At 36.3% G+C, this 18,243-nt stretch overlaps 3 protein-coding genes across 10 annotated transcripts in view; 2 read left to right on the top strand and 1 right to left on the bottom strand.

Annotated features, from left to right (window-relative positions):
- The window catches only part of LOC114871995 (tensin-1-like), a 180,885-nt gene extending 171,114 nt beyond the window's left edge, over positions 1-9,771 (top strand). For all 8 annotated transcript variants that reach the window (XM_029178682.2, XM_046285030.1, XM_029178683.2 and 5 more), the window contains 6 exons: positions 2,978-3,124; positions 4,208-4,396; positions 5,103-5,542; positions 5,640-5,858; positions 6,064-6,235; positions 7,530-9,771. In XM_029178682.2, the coding sequence (XP_029034515.1) occupies positions 2,978-3,124; positions 4,208-4,396; positions 5,103-5,542; positions 5,640-5,858; positions 6,064-6,235; positions 7,530-7,739 (1,377 nt within the window). In that variant the 3' untranslated portion in view covers positions 7,740-9,771. The remainder of the gene's footprint in view (positions 1-2,977; positions 3,125-4,207; positions 4,397-5,102; positions 5,543-5,639; positions 5,859-6,063; positions 6,236-7,529) is intronic.
- Positions 9,772-9,855: 84 nt separating this feature from the next.
- On the bottom strand, positions 9,856-11,896 carry LOC114871991 (DDB1- and CUL4-associated factor 13). Its single transcript, XM_029178669.2, has 7 exons — positions 11,688-11,896; positions 11,186-11,583; positions 10,939-11,107; positions 10,719-10,866; positions 10,345-10,645; positions 10,106-10,269; positions 9,856-10,017 (listed from the first exon to the last, which is right to left on the bottom strand). Exons 1-7 carry the CDS (start codon positions 11,755-11,757, stop codon positions 9,930-9,932), a joined length of 1,338 nt encoding a protein of 445 aa, XP_029034502.2. The 5' UTR covers positions 11,758-11,896; the 3' UTR covers positions 9,856-9,929.
- A 2,280-nt stretch (positions 11,897-14,176) lies between these two features.
- LOC114872002 (cell division cycle 5-like protein) lies at positions 14,177-18,168 on the top strand. Its single transcript, XM_029178699.2, has 11 exons — positions 14,177-14,660; positions 14,734-14,999; positions 15,071-15,201; positions 15,269-15,771; positions 15,846-16,020; positions 16,096-16,530; positions 16,608-16,726; positions 16,796-16,960; positions 17,032-17,139; positions 17,213-17,386; positions 17,672-18,168. Exons 1-11 carry the CDS (start codon positions 14,616-14,618, stop codon positions 17,891-17,893), a joined length of 2,343 nt encoding a protein of 780 aa, XP_029034532.1. The 5' UTR covers positions 14,177-14,615; the 3' UTR covers positions 17,894-18,168.
- Positions 18,169-18,243: the final 75 nt, after the last annotated feature.

Genomic DNA, 18,243 nt, shown 5'->3' on the forward strand with positions numbered 1-18,243 from the left:
CAGGTGGGAGGGTAGAAGGCTATCGCTCTCTTTTCCAAAGCTCATAAAAGCAACGGCAGTGCGTATTAATGCGCGACGTTGACGATATGCTCTACGAGGGGCACCTAAAAGACGATGCATTGTACGAACAGGAATGAGTATATACCACCTTTCTACTTTTTACATTCGCCTTACTCGCTTACCGACCACCTATACCAGGAATATACAGGGTGGCTCGGGAATCGTGCCGCAAGCAGATAAACCTTTATTTCTTCTAAGAAAATAAATTAGAATAGGAGTTTTCTTTCTGGGAAAATAGAGTTATGTGGACTAAAATAGACTCAGTGGAATAGGCTTTGCTATTTTATTATGGTCACCCCTAATTTTCAGCATTTCCTCTTTTCTAAGTAAATTACGAAGAATATAGCAGATATCGTGGTTAAGTTATTTGAAATTTTATTAACAATATGAAATAATTATTATAAAAACTGAAGTGAAATCATTTCTTCCTCGAAGCACCCTGTATTGTACAAAATTCAACCATTCTTGCGTTTCACCAACTTCTTTTCCTTTCTAGTCTTCTCGCCGCCTTCCACCCTCTTTCCTCTTTGGCAAAATCTTTTGTTAGGTTTATCGTTTGTTTGCGAACGAAGATCGGTTTCGAACAAGGGAACAGTTTTAGCGTTATAAGCGCTCTTTTAATCTCAAGTGGAATACAGGTTTTCGCTTTGAAGAAATTGCTACGAGGCAATGTTGTATTGTAGAGTAAAATTGCTACCTCGTATCTTCCATAAGATTATATTTTCAAAACAAAAATATTGAAAAAAAGAATCATAAAATTTATAATTTATTTAGTAAAGAATTAAAGTGGATTGTCATTCAAAAGACATCTGTGTATACCCCAGTCGTCTAACTAATAAAGAAAAACACTCCCCCACCCGATCTCCTAGTAATTTCTAACTAGTTCGCAAGAAACCTCGTTAGCGAATTTATTCGCTATGACTTTATCAAGTTCGAAGGATCTTCCTCCTTTTAGTTTCAGCAAGCCGTGCCACTGCACCGATCTTCTCGACTGTAACGTTAAAAGTATTAGCCACTTTGGCGGAGTAGTAATTATTATGCAAGAACGGTTGATCTCGTAAAATTATGCAAGTTGACAAAATATCTTTTACCCCGTCTGGGGGCAAAAAAATCTTTACTCTATATAAAACGCCATTGACTTTGAAATTTAAACTTGAATATTTAATCGATTCATAAATTATCAAAAAATTAAAATTTATTTTGATTCTCTGTTTACTAGCAACAAATGTAGAGTATATACCTATAAATTCTTTATAATTGCACGTATAGGTATTAAGATTGCGTACCTGTACGGTATTCGTAATTATTTTCGAAAGCTTCACTTTGGACATTACGAGAGGATTTCAATCATTCGGAGAGCGTCATTTCTCATCCTTTCAGAGTAGTCCTAAAAGGATCAAGTGATAAATGTATCCCATAAATATACGTAACTTAGTGCTGATTTGCAGTTATAGGACTGAACGAACGTCTTGGTGTTGCATTTCAAATGTTCTTCAAACTTCCTCACGGTTAAGACAGAGGAACTTTTAATAGTTTCGTTGTAAAACGAAACGAAATATACAACATATATTAATATTAATTTATATTTATGATGGGGATGAAGAACTATTGAATACAAAATTATCGAAACTCTGTAATAGAAAATAATTACGTTTACTTTACGATGTAATATAAATTTACTTTAAAAAATGAAGCAGGATACTGATGTACCCAAAGGCTTTTGAAATGATCTGATAACTTCAATCCGATGTTATCATCGATGAAAACCAAATTTCACAGAGGCGTGTATCGGTGAGACAAATCTAGCGCGATTTCATTTTAAAATGCATGACAAAGGGTAGATTAAATGGCCATGTGAAACGACTTTGAGCACCGATCACCGATCACCTATAGTCTGTTGTCCACCACCGCGTGACGAAATAAAATTCGCCTCGGTGGATGGCGCCGATCGGTGCCCAAAGTGGAGTCATCTAAAATGCAAATATCAAACACGTCGTATTTTGGCCACAAACGCGTCATGTTCCCGTTTTGAATACGGCTAAACAAGTGGCAACCGCAACTAAAATGGAATCGGATGTAATTTTCTCTCCCTTGTTCCTAATTGTTCTCCCTTCCCGTCATTCGTCCTCTTTGTTTCTCTGTTTTCTTAACTCCTCTTGTTGGTTTTTCTCCTTCCCTTCGCTTTTCCTTTGGATCATTCTCTTTCTCTTCTTCTTGCATTTTCTTCATACATGCCGCAGTATCCGTTCGGCACATGTAAAGTTTCTACGTGTCGTTTATTTTCCGTATCGACCTCGCTTCCGGTACTGTTCTTCTCAACCGTGACGTATGGATTACTCCTCGCGTTCCTTTTATTCTCTTCCTCTGTCGTTTTCTCTTTGCTACACTCTGTCGGACGTGAAACAGCATGCTACTTTCGTGATTGTCATCGGGAATTTTGTTCGAGCTTGACACCATTGGCGTAACTATGATTTTTGGGGGGGTGGGCCAGGTTCCTTAGGTTTAGTGACAGTATCCATCTCAGGGTTTTTAAATTTTATAAGATTAAAATTTGGGAATTTGAAAATTGTATAAGATTAGAATTTGAGAATTTGAAAATTTTAGAATCCTAGAATGGTGGTCCACACTTTTGGGGGGCCAACTTTCTTAGCTTTAGTAATAATGTTAATCTCAGGAATTTTTAATTTTAGAATCTTAGAATTTAAGAATTTGAAAATTTTAGAACCCTAGAATCTTAGGATGGTGAGAAGGCCAGTTCACATTTTTGGAGGACTAAGCCCACCCTGACCCCTCCCTACTTATACCAATGATTCACACCCTTATTGGAGGGTTTTGAACTTCTCGTATAGCTCACAATTTTTAATTAAAAAATAGAGGATTTGAATACATATTAAATGTTTTATTGTTTATTTTTCAGGCGGAGGAGCTAAACACCATCGTTGGCAATGCTTTTCGTATGGCATACGTGGCGCAACTTCAGCGTCAACCGATTCTTCAAGATGTGATCTCACCTCAATCGTCGCCACCCTACCGCAAGGACAAACAAGAGAATCGATCTTCGTGGGTGCGTATGATTTCCTTAAATCTTTATTTTCTTGTAAACAATACATATATTTCACACACTGATCTATCTATAAAGCATGTATGATATAGTTATTTCTATACAAATGATATGAATAACAAGTAAAAATGATTCATTGGAAAGGAATGATTCATTAAAAAGAATGAACAGATGTTCTCTTTGATTGCTTTTTCATTCCATGGCAATTTTTCACGGTCGAACGTTTCAAATAATTGCCTGTCACCGCATTCTAACGGCACAATTTATCAGAAATAAAATTCTTCCAAGACCACACAAATGAGAACGAAAGAGCTTTAAGAAACACTGCAAGGAAAAAGGTCTTACAAGCTTATTAAATGTTACGTGATCCAAAAGGAATTGGAAAATCGTTCAAGGATATTTAAAACAGACATTTTATAATTTTACATTAATATACATATAATATTTTATAATTTTATTAGATATCAAAAATGGTCTTGAAATTTATTAGCGGTAGTATATATTTAAAAGAGATGCATATATTTTTTTAAAAATACGCTTGAGCGCGCGAGGAAAAGAAATGATACGTATTTAATACCGTCTCATGGGGGCATCAGTTTCCAGTAGAGGTGTCCCATTTACAGGCCGCGTTAATTATAAATTCGACCCGAGTCTCTCGGCTCCGTGGTGTTTCCAAGTAAACGGTCAGTCCGACGCGGTATGGCCGCTGGTTCTACCTACGCATTCGTCCTGGGAATCGTAAGATCCTATTGATTAACTATTCATTGCTATCCAAGTTTTGTCACCTGCCTTCGAATCTGTGTTTCCTGTACTGTCTCTGGGTTGAAATTGTCAAGTGAACAGCGAAACTGCCCTACAAGGTGTCTGTCATTTCCTATCTGACAAGTGAAACATGCAACAGGCAATTTCGTTTTCTTTTTATTCTAAACAATTCTAAGGTAACTTTTCAAACTGAAAAAATTAAATTAAACATAGAAACATTTACTTATAAAATAAAACGGTGAATTGAAACACAGTAAGTGGATCAAGATTGAAATTTGAAGACTTCGTTTCGAGCTTAACTAATGATTTTTCTTCTGTCCACAGAACAAATCGTTGGCTGGCGACAGTTCGATTGCCGGCGCGGAAAGCATTTGCAGGAATTCATCTTCGAATTCGTGGTTAAAAAGTCGGACGTCGCCCACGTCCAGAAGTGGAAGCGGCTCGTCTGCGGCGGACATGAACGTGCAGCTCGGCAGTGCCGGCTCGCCCACGCTGCGACTCGCCAGCGTGAAGGTAAGCTCACGCATTCTATTCCCCTATATTTTCGCTGAATGGCTTTTTCATGGGACCATACGGTGTTATTTCACGGCACTGTTCGCTACGCTTTTTCACCTCCGCTTGAATAGAGACGTCATTGAATCGCTTCACTAGGGAAGCCCGATGACACGAAAATTCCAAAAACATTTGAAATTTTGAGAAATGTAGCTCAAGTGACGATAAAAATGAAATGAACTGTTCCAGGTGTGAAAACGTTGTATAACTTTGAATTTAACTTCTTTTTTGGATCTTGTAGAATTTTGTAAATATTTTAGAGCTTGTTGGAGCCATGGAACCATCGATAAACTTGATTCAAAACTTGAAATTTATTTGAAATAAAATAACATTTAAACATTTAGAAAAAAATGTTTAGAAATATTCTTGATATAGTAAATGGAAGGCTTAGAAGGGCGCCCTTGAAAAGTGAGGCCCAGAACTGTAGCCCCCTTAAACCTCCCCTTAATCCAACTCTACTTATCATTTTATTAAAGTAGTATTTAATGTTTAATAACTAAAAAATATCCATTAAACTAGAGAATGATAATAAATAACAATAGCCATTACTCCTTCTACTCTAATTCAAATTTGCACCCTCTCCTCTATAATATTTTTCTAAAAAAATAATTTTACTCCCCAATAGCTGTACATTGAAATAATGTGAAATTTTTTTGCTTGAATCTAGGCACCGACTTCGATCCCCGGTCTACGGCCGACGCACAATTTTACGAACGTGCTCGGTCCAATAACGAACGAGGACGAGCCGAAGAGTATCTCTCAGCAAAGCACGCCAAGCAGCGATGAGAGCAACTCGCCAACGGAACTAAACTCGTACAAGAGACTAACGGACAAGCCGCCTCTGATAAAGCGGCTGGCGATGGGTTTGACAGGTGGACGTGATGTTCTTGGACTGAACGGTGAGGATGACAGCTGCCCCCTCGTCAGTGGTAGCAGCACACCGACGAGCCCATCGAACAGGCCGCATTCTGGGGGCTATATAAACGAGGCGATCATTGACTCGGAGGGTACGAGGTCAGCCTACAATAAGATACCCCCGTCCGAGAGCCTGGATAACACCATCAACGCTTCAATTACCGCGAAAAACTTAAATATTGAAAATAACAGGTAATTATACCTGCGCTGATCGATTAAAAGGTTGGATCACTTTGGCTAGTAAATGAATGTTGATTAATATTATTATAATTGGTCATTGAATTTACAGGATAGGGCATAATTCTCCTAGCTCGGGGACGGAAACAGAATTTAAATCAAAGAGAAGATCTCAGATTAGTACTTCGAGCAGTTCGGTACCAGCTGACGGAAGTACTCACGGATCGACACCAACCCCTCCGCCCCTTCCCGAGAGAACGGATAGCCTAAATAATCGCAGCGAAGAAGCGGAATTGCGCAAAGCTCCCTGGTTTCAAGCTGGAATACCAAGGTACTAATCATCCTTTCTTAAAGTTTTATTCGGCATAACATTTGCAATAAGATTTTCATATAACATATTATAATTTTGGAAATGAATATTTAACAGAGTTCTAATTTCATAACTAATATTTTTGAATATTATAAGTAGGTAGTTGGTCTACATTTTCACGGTGTTATGTAATTAGTTATGTCATTATAGTCTTTTACTGTTCCAGGGAAATAACGTTGGAGGTGTTGAGCCAAGAACCGGAAGGAGCGTTCATGGTGCGGGAGAGTACCAGTAAACCCGGATGTTATGCCCTTTCGCTTCGAGTGCCGCGCGAATTTCAACCAAGCGGAATAGCCCATTATCTTATAATGCGTACGAACAAAGGCTACAAAATTAAGGTAAATCTCGCCTCGAGTCTTCGCGGAGCGATTCTTCTTTCGAAAGTTCTTAATCATCGTCAGTATTTAATCAGAGTGATTAACACTTTTGCCGCCACACACGTTTTCAAACAAAAGACCCTTTTCTCTAATACCTTGCGAGTAGAATAAATAAGGGCTGTTTGACACTAGAACTACCGACGTTCAATGCACACTAATTTTTAAGTTGAAAATAATATAGAAAATAAATAGATAAGGGATGAAACATAATTTAATATACACATCTTCTTTATCTCGGCAATAGCCAACACACATGTCAGCAAAAATATCTGAATAAAATTTCTAAATTAAAATAAGAAAAACTTGAAACCAATCATTTTGACCGATTTGGTAGTTCTAATGTTAAAACTAAATCTTGCACATGAAATAGCTTGTACGTTGATCGTCAAAGAGTAATATTGTTTGAACCCCAACTATCTATTCTGAAACATCATAATGAGGATACTTTAGAAGGACAGAGCTTCTTTGGTTGCGGATTTCGCCATTTGGGTATGCGTATTTAAATGACCGAACTTGCCTTGTAGGATAAATTAAACGGGTTCGTGGACTTTGATAATCTCCGAAACCAGTATAAATGAGTTTTGTTGGATGTACCGCAGGGAAATCAAAACTCTCCCCCACTCTTTTCGTTTGGAATTGCATTGCCGTAGCAACACGCTACGAAATGCGAATATATACGGCATGTGATAATTTTAACATACATATGAAGTCTAACGTTCAATTGATCAATGGGATGAATTCCATTTTTTGTGTCCTTCTATTATGGAGAACGTCGTGCAACCCTCGGACGGCGCGGCGGACCATGGAGAGAGCCCCAATTTTAATTTAATTTTCCACTTCATATTATTTTCATTCTCTAAATTTTATACCGTTCCTCTGAATGTTATTTTCAAGAGTTAAAAAGTACATTTATATAGCGTAAAGGGATATTTATCCATATACCATAATTTAATTATTGTTATATCGAATTTTAAATGTAACTATTCCTTAGTCATTTTGGTAACGAAAATGGTCGAATATCGATAACTGCAAGAACCAGAATTTCCATACATTTTATTTTAATTCCCTAAATTAGTAATAAAAATCTTAATTTACTTAGAAAACTGTAATTTCGAATACCATGAAGAGAATACTACATTTGAATCTTTGAAAATTAATATTGTATTCGTTAATAGAGTACTGTTCGGTATCCCAGTCCTTTTTTATAGAATAAAGAAAAAAATGAAAATGACAAATGTTTCTTTATTTGTTCCAGGGCTTCACGAAGGAATTCACAACCCTAACCGCTTTAATTACCCACCACTCGGTGATGCCGGAATTACTGCCGTGTCCATTGTCATTAAGCCGATACAATCCTAGCTTTGTGAAAAGCGACTCCAACAAAGACTTCGCAGACATCGATTCGGATCCCGATTACAATACCTTAGCCGACTTCCGTAAAATGATGGCTGACCTGAATGTCTAGAATGAAGTTCGCAATCAAATCGGGGGGAAAAAAAAACGATCAATACATTCACCGATGCTCTTTGAAAACGAGCAACTAAAACAAATTCGTTTCAAGGAACGACGAGTAATTGAAATACGTACTTTGATCGTGCACCAAATCGACGTAATACGATTTTATAGAAGAGAACCTTCATCACCTTGAATTACCATGACATTTCACGCGAATCGTGCTCGTCGGTTAACTAAGGAATTTTCTTTGCTAATTGATGCCGAGTGAAAAATACCGTACGTTCAGGCGGTGATACGTATTCGTAAGTCATTGATAGGTGTAAGGAACGTAGCATAAGTAACTTAATGAATCGCCACTATTAACGGAAAGAAGAGCGAATCAAAAAGTCGGAGGACGCGCAGCAGGGAAGCCTATTCCATATTAGTATATCAATTCACAGAGTTTGCGTTGAACAGCCGGTAACTTAGTACGAATTTAGCTGAATCGAATTGATAATCATTTGCAAACTCTCAATCCGTTGCATCGACACATTTTAACGCCAGCTCTGTGATCGATACAATTGTTCGCAGCATTTTTCACGAACCATAGTAGCGTTTCGATCGAATGAAAGTTATTACAAGAACGAAATATTATATATTTTTCAACGATATCACAAATGTCTCTTGACTGATTTTCGTTCGGAACAAACATACATTCAATTTGACGTTTTTCATTTAAAGGTGAAAGTTTGCGAACGTTACTTAGAAGTTATGCTGTATCTCGAAATTAAACCGTGAAACATTGCTAGAAAAATTTAGTCTACTAGTTTATAATTTTCAGTAACTTAAATACAATACTTTCCATTGTAATCAATTAATTTCTTGGCGACTTTTTCAAAATTCCACCGTTCTCGATTCACGCCCGCTAAATAGTGCTTTACAAAATTAATGTAAATGTGTTTATATGTATATAAATTATAATTATTGTTATACAATACTACTTATATTTAATTACACGAGATCGACGGCAGCGTTAGGGAGAACTGCAGCCACGAAACTCTAACCGGACACGGAGGCGGAGGTGGATTCCATGGAACTTATTATAATGATAAGACGAAGAAATGTAACCTTGCAGTGGTAATTTAATTACACGACTAAACTAGTCTTGTACAGAGTTTATGTGAGCATAGTAAATATTAAAAAAGAAAAGAAACGAATCGAATAAAAAACTAAAATGTATGATCGTGTGTGTGTATTAACAGATGTTGATGAACAAAATCGGAAAACTTTGTGCCGTTTTTATATACCCAAGAATATAAAAGGTTTAAACAAATGCTTTTTGAACGATATGGACACATTGAATCAGATTTAACGAACGGCATAATACCGTCGATTTATCCTACAAAGCATAGATGAGACAGCTGGTGATCAATAAATAATAAAATAGTAATATTTTAATAAGAAGTTTACGCACGTTCGAATATCTGGTATTAAATTCAACAGACAACACTCTATATCATATTAAGATTTATATATTTAAAAGAAAAAGAATCAGATAAACGTGTTTTGCATTGATTTATTTAAACCGAAATCAACCGGAAGTGTAATATTTACCATGTAAGCTTCAGAAGTGTAGATGAAACGAAGATGCGATAACTTAAATCGCTCATTAACAGGGAATAAAATTTGCTATAATTTCAATAATTTACGAACATTCAATGTACTTCGACATCAGAAGCGAGGTACAGGATTAATTTTTATATCATCAAATTGATTGACGTCTGATAAGGTAATTACGCAAAGAAACTAAGTGGAAATTAATAAATCATTGTAAGCTACTCTAAGCGAGACATTAATCACTGCTTGAAATTTGTAACGTTTTACGAATCATTATAGCAATGCGTTGTATAATTTCAATAAAATTATTTATTACAATAAACAGTGAACGAAATAGTGTAATTTAATCTGTCATACACATTGGCATGTATAAAATATTATCCACCTTTGAAAATGTTATATGACATTAAATCATCATCAATAAATTTAAATAAAATTTTCCCATCTTTGTATGTATATATATTTTAAAACCCACCTTTCTCCTCTTTTAAAAATCAATGAAGGTAATTAAAAAAAAAATTATCTCTATGTTCAATGTCTCAACATTTATTATGTTTTTTTATTCAGTTCGTATAAAATTATTATCATAATTAACAACTCCATATTACATATCTTGTCGGAACACATGTTTTTGTCTTTCTGAAACAAAAGGTACTGCTCCAGGTTTGGAATGAGCGCGTCTATTAGCCTCCCTAAAATAAAATAATATACATATAATACATTTCAAAATATAATATTATAGGAATTGAAATCACTTTTTCTTTAGACAATTGTACGTACTTCCGTTTACTTTTCTCATGAATAGTATGTAATTCGGCCTTAGCATTATAAATATGTTTTGGAACGTGTCTATGCCGAGCAATTCGTTTTACTTGAGGATGTGCAGCAAACTTAGCTTTCAGAGCTTCATTATACTGTAAAGCTGCTTTTTCTCTAGGTTTCAGCTAGAATAATATATTTCATTAGCGAAAGGACCAGAGAAAATTATACGTGAATAGGTAAATTCTAAAATTACATACAGCACCAAGTTTTTCTGAAGCTCTTGCTTTCCAGACGCGAATATTCATTTCATCGCTACCGCTCATGATGTATTTATTATCAAGAGACCATGCAACACATGTTAGTCTTTGCATACGTCTCGTATGATAAACTTCTCGAGAATGACCTTTGTTGGCTTCAAAAATACGAACAGATTTATCATAACTACCGGATACAAATTCTCTACCAGTTGGAGCATAATCCACATCTACTACTGCTTCCACGTGGTCCTTATGTACATTTACTGGTGTCTTCAATTTTCGAATGTCAAAAGTATACAAGCTGAAGAGTAGAAAGTATTAATCAGCAATTCTTAACTATATTCTAAGCAATATAACATTTCTTCAGAACATACTTGTAATCTTCATTAGCACAAGTAAATGTTATTGCTTCCATGGGATTCCAAGACAATTTATTAGACTTTAATCCCATGTATACTTTACGTAGAGGGCCAGTTTCTCTAGCATCATATAAAATTATGCTTCTATCACTTGCACAGGCAGCTGCAAAATATTTGTAGATTTGTAGAATTTCAGTGTATAATAATTTTCATTATTTTATATAATATTTGTTACCAAATAAGTTTGATTGAACAGGATTGTATTTAACATCATATAAACTATCAACTCCCCATTTAAATGTACGGATTGGTTCATTTCTACTTTCTTCCCATAATTGACATACTTCACCACATGTTGCAAATATAGGTTGTGTACGATGATGAGTAATTCCTGTTATTATAGTCTGTAAAATATTTCTTTATAACATTTAACACAGTATGTACAAAAAATTAGTTTTACTATTTAATGCTTAAAATCTTACTTTACTAATAATTGTATTTATAGGTTCTTCTTCTTCACCAAATTGTGGCTTTTCTGATTTCCATACTTTAATAGTTTTATCATCAGCAACAGTAATGAACTGTTCTGCATCTACTCCGAATGCAATTCCTCTTACTATACCATCGTGTGCCAAAAAATTACGTACACAATTTTTTTGAGTAAGATTCCATACTCTAACTTCCCCATCAAAAGCTCCACTAATAACTATCGACAATTGTGAAGGATGTTTACACAAGCAAGACACTCCATCTTTATGACCCTCCAAACTTTCAATAAAGGGTTTTGCAAATACTTTTTCCAATTTTACTGCATTCAAGGCTCTAGTATATTCTCTTGCTGCATCAAATGGATGCAATGCAGGATCATAATTTCTAGGTACTGTAAACAATTAACATTATTAATTATTTTTAAAATCTATAAAAATATTTATATAAGGGCTTTAACAATTAGTTTAAAGTTATACATGTTAAAACGAAACTAACGTTTATGAATATCACGCTTTGTTTCTCTTAGGTACTCATCTGGATTTCTTGTCAAAACTTTCACCTTCATTTTTAAAGTATGTATTGAAATTTAAACTACTATCTAAGTACTGTGTACTATGCGAACGGTGATGTAGTATAGCATGTCGTTAGTGATAGTATGCGGCAACTGAGGTGGCGCTTAAATCAGTTTCTGTTCGGCTCTAATTTTCGATGAAACATTGACTGTTTTACCGATGCGGAATTCGAAGTTCGACCTCCACACTAGCATCGCCTTATCACTAAACTACTCGCCACTCGACTAAACTACTAGCCGTGTCTGAACCACAGTCAGTAAGAATCTAAGGCCGGTATTCGGAGTCGCAACTTATTTCTAAGCTGGTCTTAAGCATATGCTTAAGACATCGACTAGATTCACAGTCGCCGAATAAGCAACGTCATAAGCATCAGTTTAAGCATTTGCTTAGGAAAGTAAATGCTTATCGCTGTAGATTCACAGCAAAGTCTTAAGCTCTTATGAATTCATAGTCGAGGCCGGCGGGCGGTCTTAGTTATTTATCCTAATCCTTCCCAGTTATTTATCATCGTATTTCTCTTTATGGACCAAGGCATCTAACCAAGGTATGACTATTCCTAAATCACTGTATACTCATAACCCTTGTATTTCTGCATTCCTCACATCCCGGCTTTCTTTATATTCCTGCATCCTTTACATCTCTGTTTTCCTCACATCCTTGCATCCTTTACATCTCTGCATTCCTCACATCCCAGCAGTCCATAAATCCCTGGTACAGCCCTGCATCCATTCCATGCCTGCATCCCTTAGACCTCAGCAACCATAACATACTTGTATTATGCGCCCCAGCAACAAAAAACGAAACTAAATCTAGCATAAATTTCGCGCCCTCTAGCGGCAAACATGCGAACTAAAAGGCCGCGTCGAATTAGCGCCCTCTGGCGGCAAAAATGCGAACTAAAATGTCCACGTCGAATCAGCGCCCTCTGGTGGCGAAAAAAGGAACTAAATCATGCCCAAATTTTGGCCCTCTGGCGGCAAAAATGCGAACTAAAATGGCCACGTCGAATCAGCGCCCTCTGGCGGCGAAAAAAGGAACTAAATCATGCCCAAATTTTGGCCCTCTGGCGGCAAAAATGCGAACTAAAATGGCCACGTCGAATCAGCGCCCTCTGGCGGCGAAAAAAGGAACTAAATCATGCCGAAATTTTGGCCCTCTGGCGGCAAAAATGCGAACTAAAATGGCCACGTCGAATCAGCGCCCTCTGGCGGCGAAAAAAGGAACTAGATCATACCCAAATTTTGGCCCTCTAGCGGCAAAAATGTGAACTAAAATTTTCGCGCCGGAACAGCGCCCTCTGGCGGTAAAAATGAAAACTAAATTCGGTGCGATTATACTGTCTTGTGCAGAAATATAAGGAATGCAAAGCGGTACTAGGATGTAAGGATTACTGGGATGTAGGTGATGCAGGAATGTAAAGGATGCGAGGATGTAAGGGATGCAGGGATGTATGACAAAGATGTAAAGGATGCAGAAATGTAAGTGATAAAGGGATGTAAATGATGCTGGGATGTAAGGGGTGCAGCGATATAAAGGGAGCAGTGATACAAAGAATTCAGAGATGTAAGGGAGTAATTCCCGCCACGCTCATGAAAAGAATGAAGAAATAAGTAACTGCGAAGGAAGATCATTAAAAGGAATAGGGTGATAATAAGTAATTGGGAAGCGCGTGTCTTGGCCCATAAAGAAGGATAAAATAATTAACAACTGTAAAGGGTGGTCTTTGGCCTGTAAAGAGAGATAAAATAATAAATAACTGAAAAAAGTGAAATAAAATCATAAATGTTCCTCTTTGATGAGCTCATTTAATAAGCAAAGAAAATAAATGAAGTGAATTAAATAATCTCCGAAAAATAAATTAAAGATACCTATATGTGTGTTTGACAAGTTGATCAGCACCCCTCGGCTGTCAGTACAAGACTGAGGAGGTCGCACCTCGTTCTAAGTCAACTTTCTCGTATTGAGGAGTAATTACTATGTTTTAATTTAAGTTTAATTTTAGAACGGAAATTGTGTAAATTAATTAAATAAATCAAAATGAAAATTGGGTAAATTGAATAATAACTCACAATCAGTTCCTTTTTTCAAATGATTTATTCACCAAGGCGCATGAAGTGAATACAAGTTTGTCTTACAATTATTTTAATAATGTTTCGGTCTTGTACTAGTTTTGATTAATTTATAAAAAATAGAGTCAAAGGGAGTCGAAATTGTGTCTTTTTAGCAGCCTGAGCGAAGTGCAGCGAGCAAGGGAGTGGTAAAAGTGAAATATGTACAGACTGTGTCCGTACATGCAGACCTAACTGTGCCTGGGGGTGTCTGATGCCCCCGGTCATCACCCCTCGAGAACAAAGGGATGTCCAGTCTTTTTGTATCTGCAGTCACTGCATCGGTGGAGAGCTGGTACCCGGGGAAACCCACGAAGAGGGATTGAGAGGGATCGCCTTTTTCCATAGGAATGCCTACTGTGACCTTTTATTGCGGCTGTTTACTATGTATGCGAACATGGGAACGCATATTTAAGTACATACACCTTTTTCAGAATTAGCGTTACAATTTCAAGCAAACTGTTGATACAAAACGTCTCAGTTTTCAACCTGAAAAGTCGAAAAAGTCGGACTCTGCTGTAAAAAAAATCAAAGTTGAGTTTTATCAGTCCCAGCGTTTTACCGCTCTTCAGAAATGATGTCTCTGCCATCGCATCGACCGCTTCAGTTGAGCGTGGTTGAATGTTGAAGTCGCTAAATTGGAAGCAGTTTAGGTTACCATTAATTGTCAAATAAATAAAGACAAACAATAGATAATTTATATTTTGTGTTTTTTCTTTGAATGACAATAAAGATCCATCAAAATGCCACGTATTATGATAAAAGGTGGTGTTTGGAGAAACACCGAGGTAAGATTTAAATCCTAACCTGAAGTGTGTATTTTCCTAGATAAAGCATTTTCTAAATTACATTCTTCTTCAGGATGAAATTTTAAAAGCTGCTGTTATGAAATATGGGAAAAATCAGTGGAGTCGGATAGCATCTCTTTTACACAGAAAATCTGCTAAACAATGTAAGGCACGTTGGTTTGAATGGCTAGATCCAAGCATCAAGAAAACTGAATGGAGCAGAGAAGAAGATGAGAAGCTTCTTCATTTAGCAAAACTAATGCCCACGCAGTGGAGAACAATTGCACCAATTATTGGTCGTACAGCTGCACAATGTTTGGAACGTTATGAATATTTACTGTGAGTTGTAAATGAGTTGATTGGATTAATGTCTTCACAAATATGTTATATGTCTTTTATTTTTATATTAGTGATCAAGCTCAGAAGAAGGAAGAAGGAGATGATGCTGCGGATGATCCCCGTAAATTAAAACCAGGAGAAATTGATCCTAACCCAGAAACAAAACCTGCAAGACCTGATCCTAAAGATATGGATGAAGATGGTAAGATTTCTATATTATAATGTATAATTTTATTATATGTAACAACAATAAAATTAGTAATTTCCAGAACTGGAAATGCTGTCCGAGGCACGCGCTAGGCTTGCAAATACACAAGGTAAAAAGGCAAAGCGTAAAGCCAGAGAAAAACAATTGGAGGAAGCTCGCAGACTCGCTGCTCTACAAAAACGTAGAGAATTAAGAGCTGCTGGTATCACTGTATCACAGAAAAATAAACGAAAACGTGGAGTTAATTATAATTCCGAGATTCCTTTCGAGAAACGACCAGCATCTGGATTTTATGATACATCTAATGAACATGTTGATCCTCTTGCTATTGATTTCTCAAAAATGAGACAGCAACATTTAGATGGTGAATTGAGGCAAGAGAAAGAAGAAATGGAACGTAGAAAAGATAAGCAAAAATTAAAACAACGAAAAGAAAATGATATCCCGATGGGAATGTTAAATAACGAAGAGCCAATAAAGAAAAGAAGTAAACTTGTTTTGCCAGAACCTCAGATATCTGATCAAGAATTACAGCAAGTGGTTAAGCTCGGTAGAGCATCAGAGGTATATTGGAACTATTTATTAAAAATTATTTAATGACTGAATAAGTATTTGAACTTTATAATAATTTTCAATAGGTTGCTCGCGAGGTTGCTACCGAGAGCGGTATTACGTTGTCAGATAGTTTACTTGCCGATTATTCTCTACCGACAAATGCAGCCGTAACTCCTCGCACCCCGGCTGCTGCAGACCGAATTCTCCAAGAAGCTCAAAACGTTATGGCTCTCATTCATGTTGATACTCCATTGAAAGGTTGACGCGTTGTTGGTATACTTTGGTTTGTTAACGACATATACAAAATAGTAATTTTTCTTTACTTTTGTATAGGTGGATTAAATACTCCTTTAAATAATTCTGATTTCACTAGTGTCGTGCCTTCAGCAAACGCAGTGGCAACACCAAATACAATTTTAGCCACACCATTTCGCTCTCAACGTAGCGATGGAACGCCCGCTAATTCGTTTAACACACCAGTATCCGCACGTACACAAAACGGAGTTTTAGCAACGACACCGGTTCGCGATAAACTTAGCATTAATCCAGACGAAAACGTAGAAGGATCAGAGACTCCATTAATTCAAAAGCAAGTGAAAGAACAATTACGTGCCGGTTTGAGTTCCCTACCAACACCGCGTAATGATTATGAAATAGTTGTTCCTGAAGGTGAAACAAAAGATGAAACCACTACTTCACCTGCGACGGAAATTGTTGAAGATCAGGCTGATATTGATGCTAGACAGCAGCAAGAATTATTGGAACAAAGTACTTAACACATTTTTATTTATATACAGAATAGCTCATTTTATGTGAATCATTTATAATAACATTATATTTTACAGAGAAAAAAGAATTAGCTCGTAGGTCGCTAGTTATACAACGAGATTTACCACGACCGTTTGATGTAAATATGAATATTTTGAGACCATTTATGGATACCCCGTTAACGGATTTACAAAGAGTATGATCATATAATTGATAAGTATACATATAGTGTATATTTATATAACTAGCAAATATTTTATCGTAGGCGGAAGAATTAATTAAAAGAGAAATGATCACGATGCTCCAATACGATTCACTGCAAAACCCAGTGCCACAAAGTCGTAAAGGTGCTTCAAGTTCGCTAGCTCATGCACAAGCGTATTTGGAGCAACATCCGTATGTTAATTTTGAGGAAGATGAACTTACTGCTGTAAGTTGACCGTATTATACGCAGTATTTAACGTATAATATCATTACACTCCATGTTTGTATTTTATTCAGGCTAAGAAGCTGTTGACTGATGAGATGTCAGTGGTAAAAGATGGCATGGCGCATGGAGAATTAAGTTTAGATTCCTATACAACTGTTTGGGAAGAATGCTTATCACAGGTAGGTTTAAAACAATATTCTGCAATTTGTTGATGTGTGTTATGTAATATTATATGTATTTATATTTTGTTAGATATTGTATCTGGAAACACAAAAACGATATACGCGAGCAACGCTAGCTTCGAAAAAGGATAGAGTAGAAGCGTGTGAAAGAAAATTGGAAGAGAATCGAATGCATATGACCGGCGAAGCTAAACGGGCAGCCAGAATGGAAAAGAAATTAAAAGTTCTTACCGGAGGTTACCAGGTATTTTCGTTTTTAACCCTTTCGCTGGCACGAAAATTTTTGAACTTGCACCAGTGGGCCACAAATTTCATATTAAACATTTTATAATGGTAAAGAACTGCGAAATATATTAATATAACGGTACAACCTTGCCAATAGCACATTTTTCTTACAATTAGTGGGAGACAGAATGAAAAGACAAGCGCCGGTCCCATGGGACCACCGTGGCAGCGAAAGGGTTAATATACAACATGTGTGTTGTTACTTGTGTGGCTAATATTAATATATCTATTTCCTTTATAACAGACTAGGACGCAAGTATTAACAAAACAATTACACGATTTGTGGGAACAAATAGAACAAGCGCATTTAGAACTTTCGACGTTCAAATTTTTGCAAACACAAGAGGAAGCAGCGGTGCCGAGGAGAGTAAACGCGCTTATGGAAGATGTTAATAGACAAACAGAACGAGAACGCGTGTTACAAACGCGATATGCACAGTTACAAGATCAGCTACAACAGTGCTAAATATTGCCAATCTGATTTATTGTAATATATATTTCAAGTATCGTAAACGTTTTGTGAAATACAAGAAGTTACTTTGTATACAGACTTACTAAAAAAATACTTCGAATAAGCAAAGATTGTCGAAGATCTCAATTTTGTATAATAAAACACGATTTATTTCAAATTGACAATTCAGCCATTTTGCACGCGGCGAATTTCATGTGAATAACTTACAAAAATTTGAAAACATAAAAATTAGCATAAAAAATAAATAAAGGGATATGAGAAATAAATGAAAAAGTATGGTTGTACACCTGTGTTATCATTTTCCCATTCAAATATTGGTTATAGTTTAGAGTTTTTATTAATTG

Source organism: Osmia bicornis, chromosome 3 (assembly GCF_907164935.1).
Source record: "Osmia bicornis bicornis chromosome 3, iOsmBic2.1, whole genome shotgun sequence".
In the NCBI taxonomy this organism is placed as follows: Eukaryota; Metazoa; Arthropoda; class Insecta; order Hymenoptera; family Megachilidae; genus Osmia; species Osmia bicornis.

Coding starts and splice junctions, on each gene's coding strand:
- LOC114872002 (XM_029178699.2), top strand. CDS start 14,616: ATGCCACGTATTATGATAAAAGGTGGTGTTTGGAGAAACACCGAG. Junction 16,021..16,095: donor TGTTGATACTCCATTGAAAG/GTTGACGCGTTG, acceptor ACTTTTGTATAG/GTGGATTAAATACTCCTTTA. Junction 16,727..16,795: donor CGTTAACGGATTTACAAAGA/GTATGATCATAT, acceptor ATTTTATCGTAG/GCGGAAGAATTAATTAAAAG.
- LOC114871991 (XM_029178669.2), bottom strand. CDS start 11,757: ATGAAGGTGAAAGTTTTGACAAGAAATCCAGATGAGTACCTAAGAGAA. Junction 11,108..11,185: donor TAAATACAATTATTAGTAAA/GTAAGATTTTAA, acceptor AATATTTTACAG/ACTATAATAACAGGAATTAC. Junction 10,646..10,718: donor TGTGCTAATGAAGATTACAA/GTATGTTCTGAA, acceptor TCTACTCTTCAG/CTTGTATACTTTTGACATTC.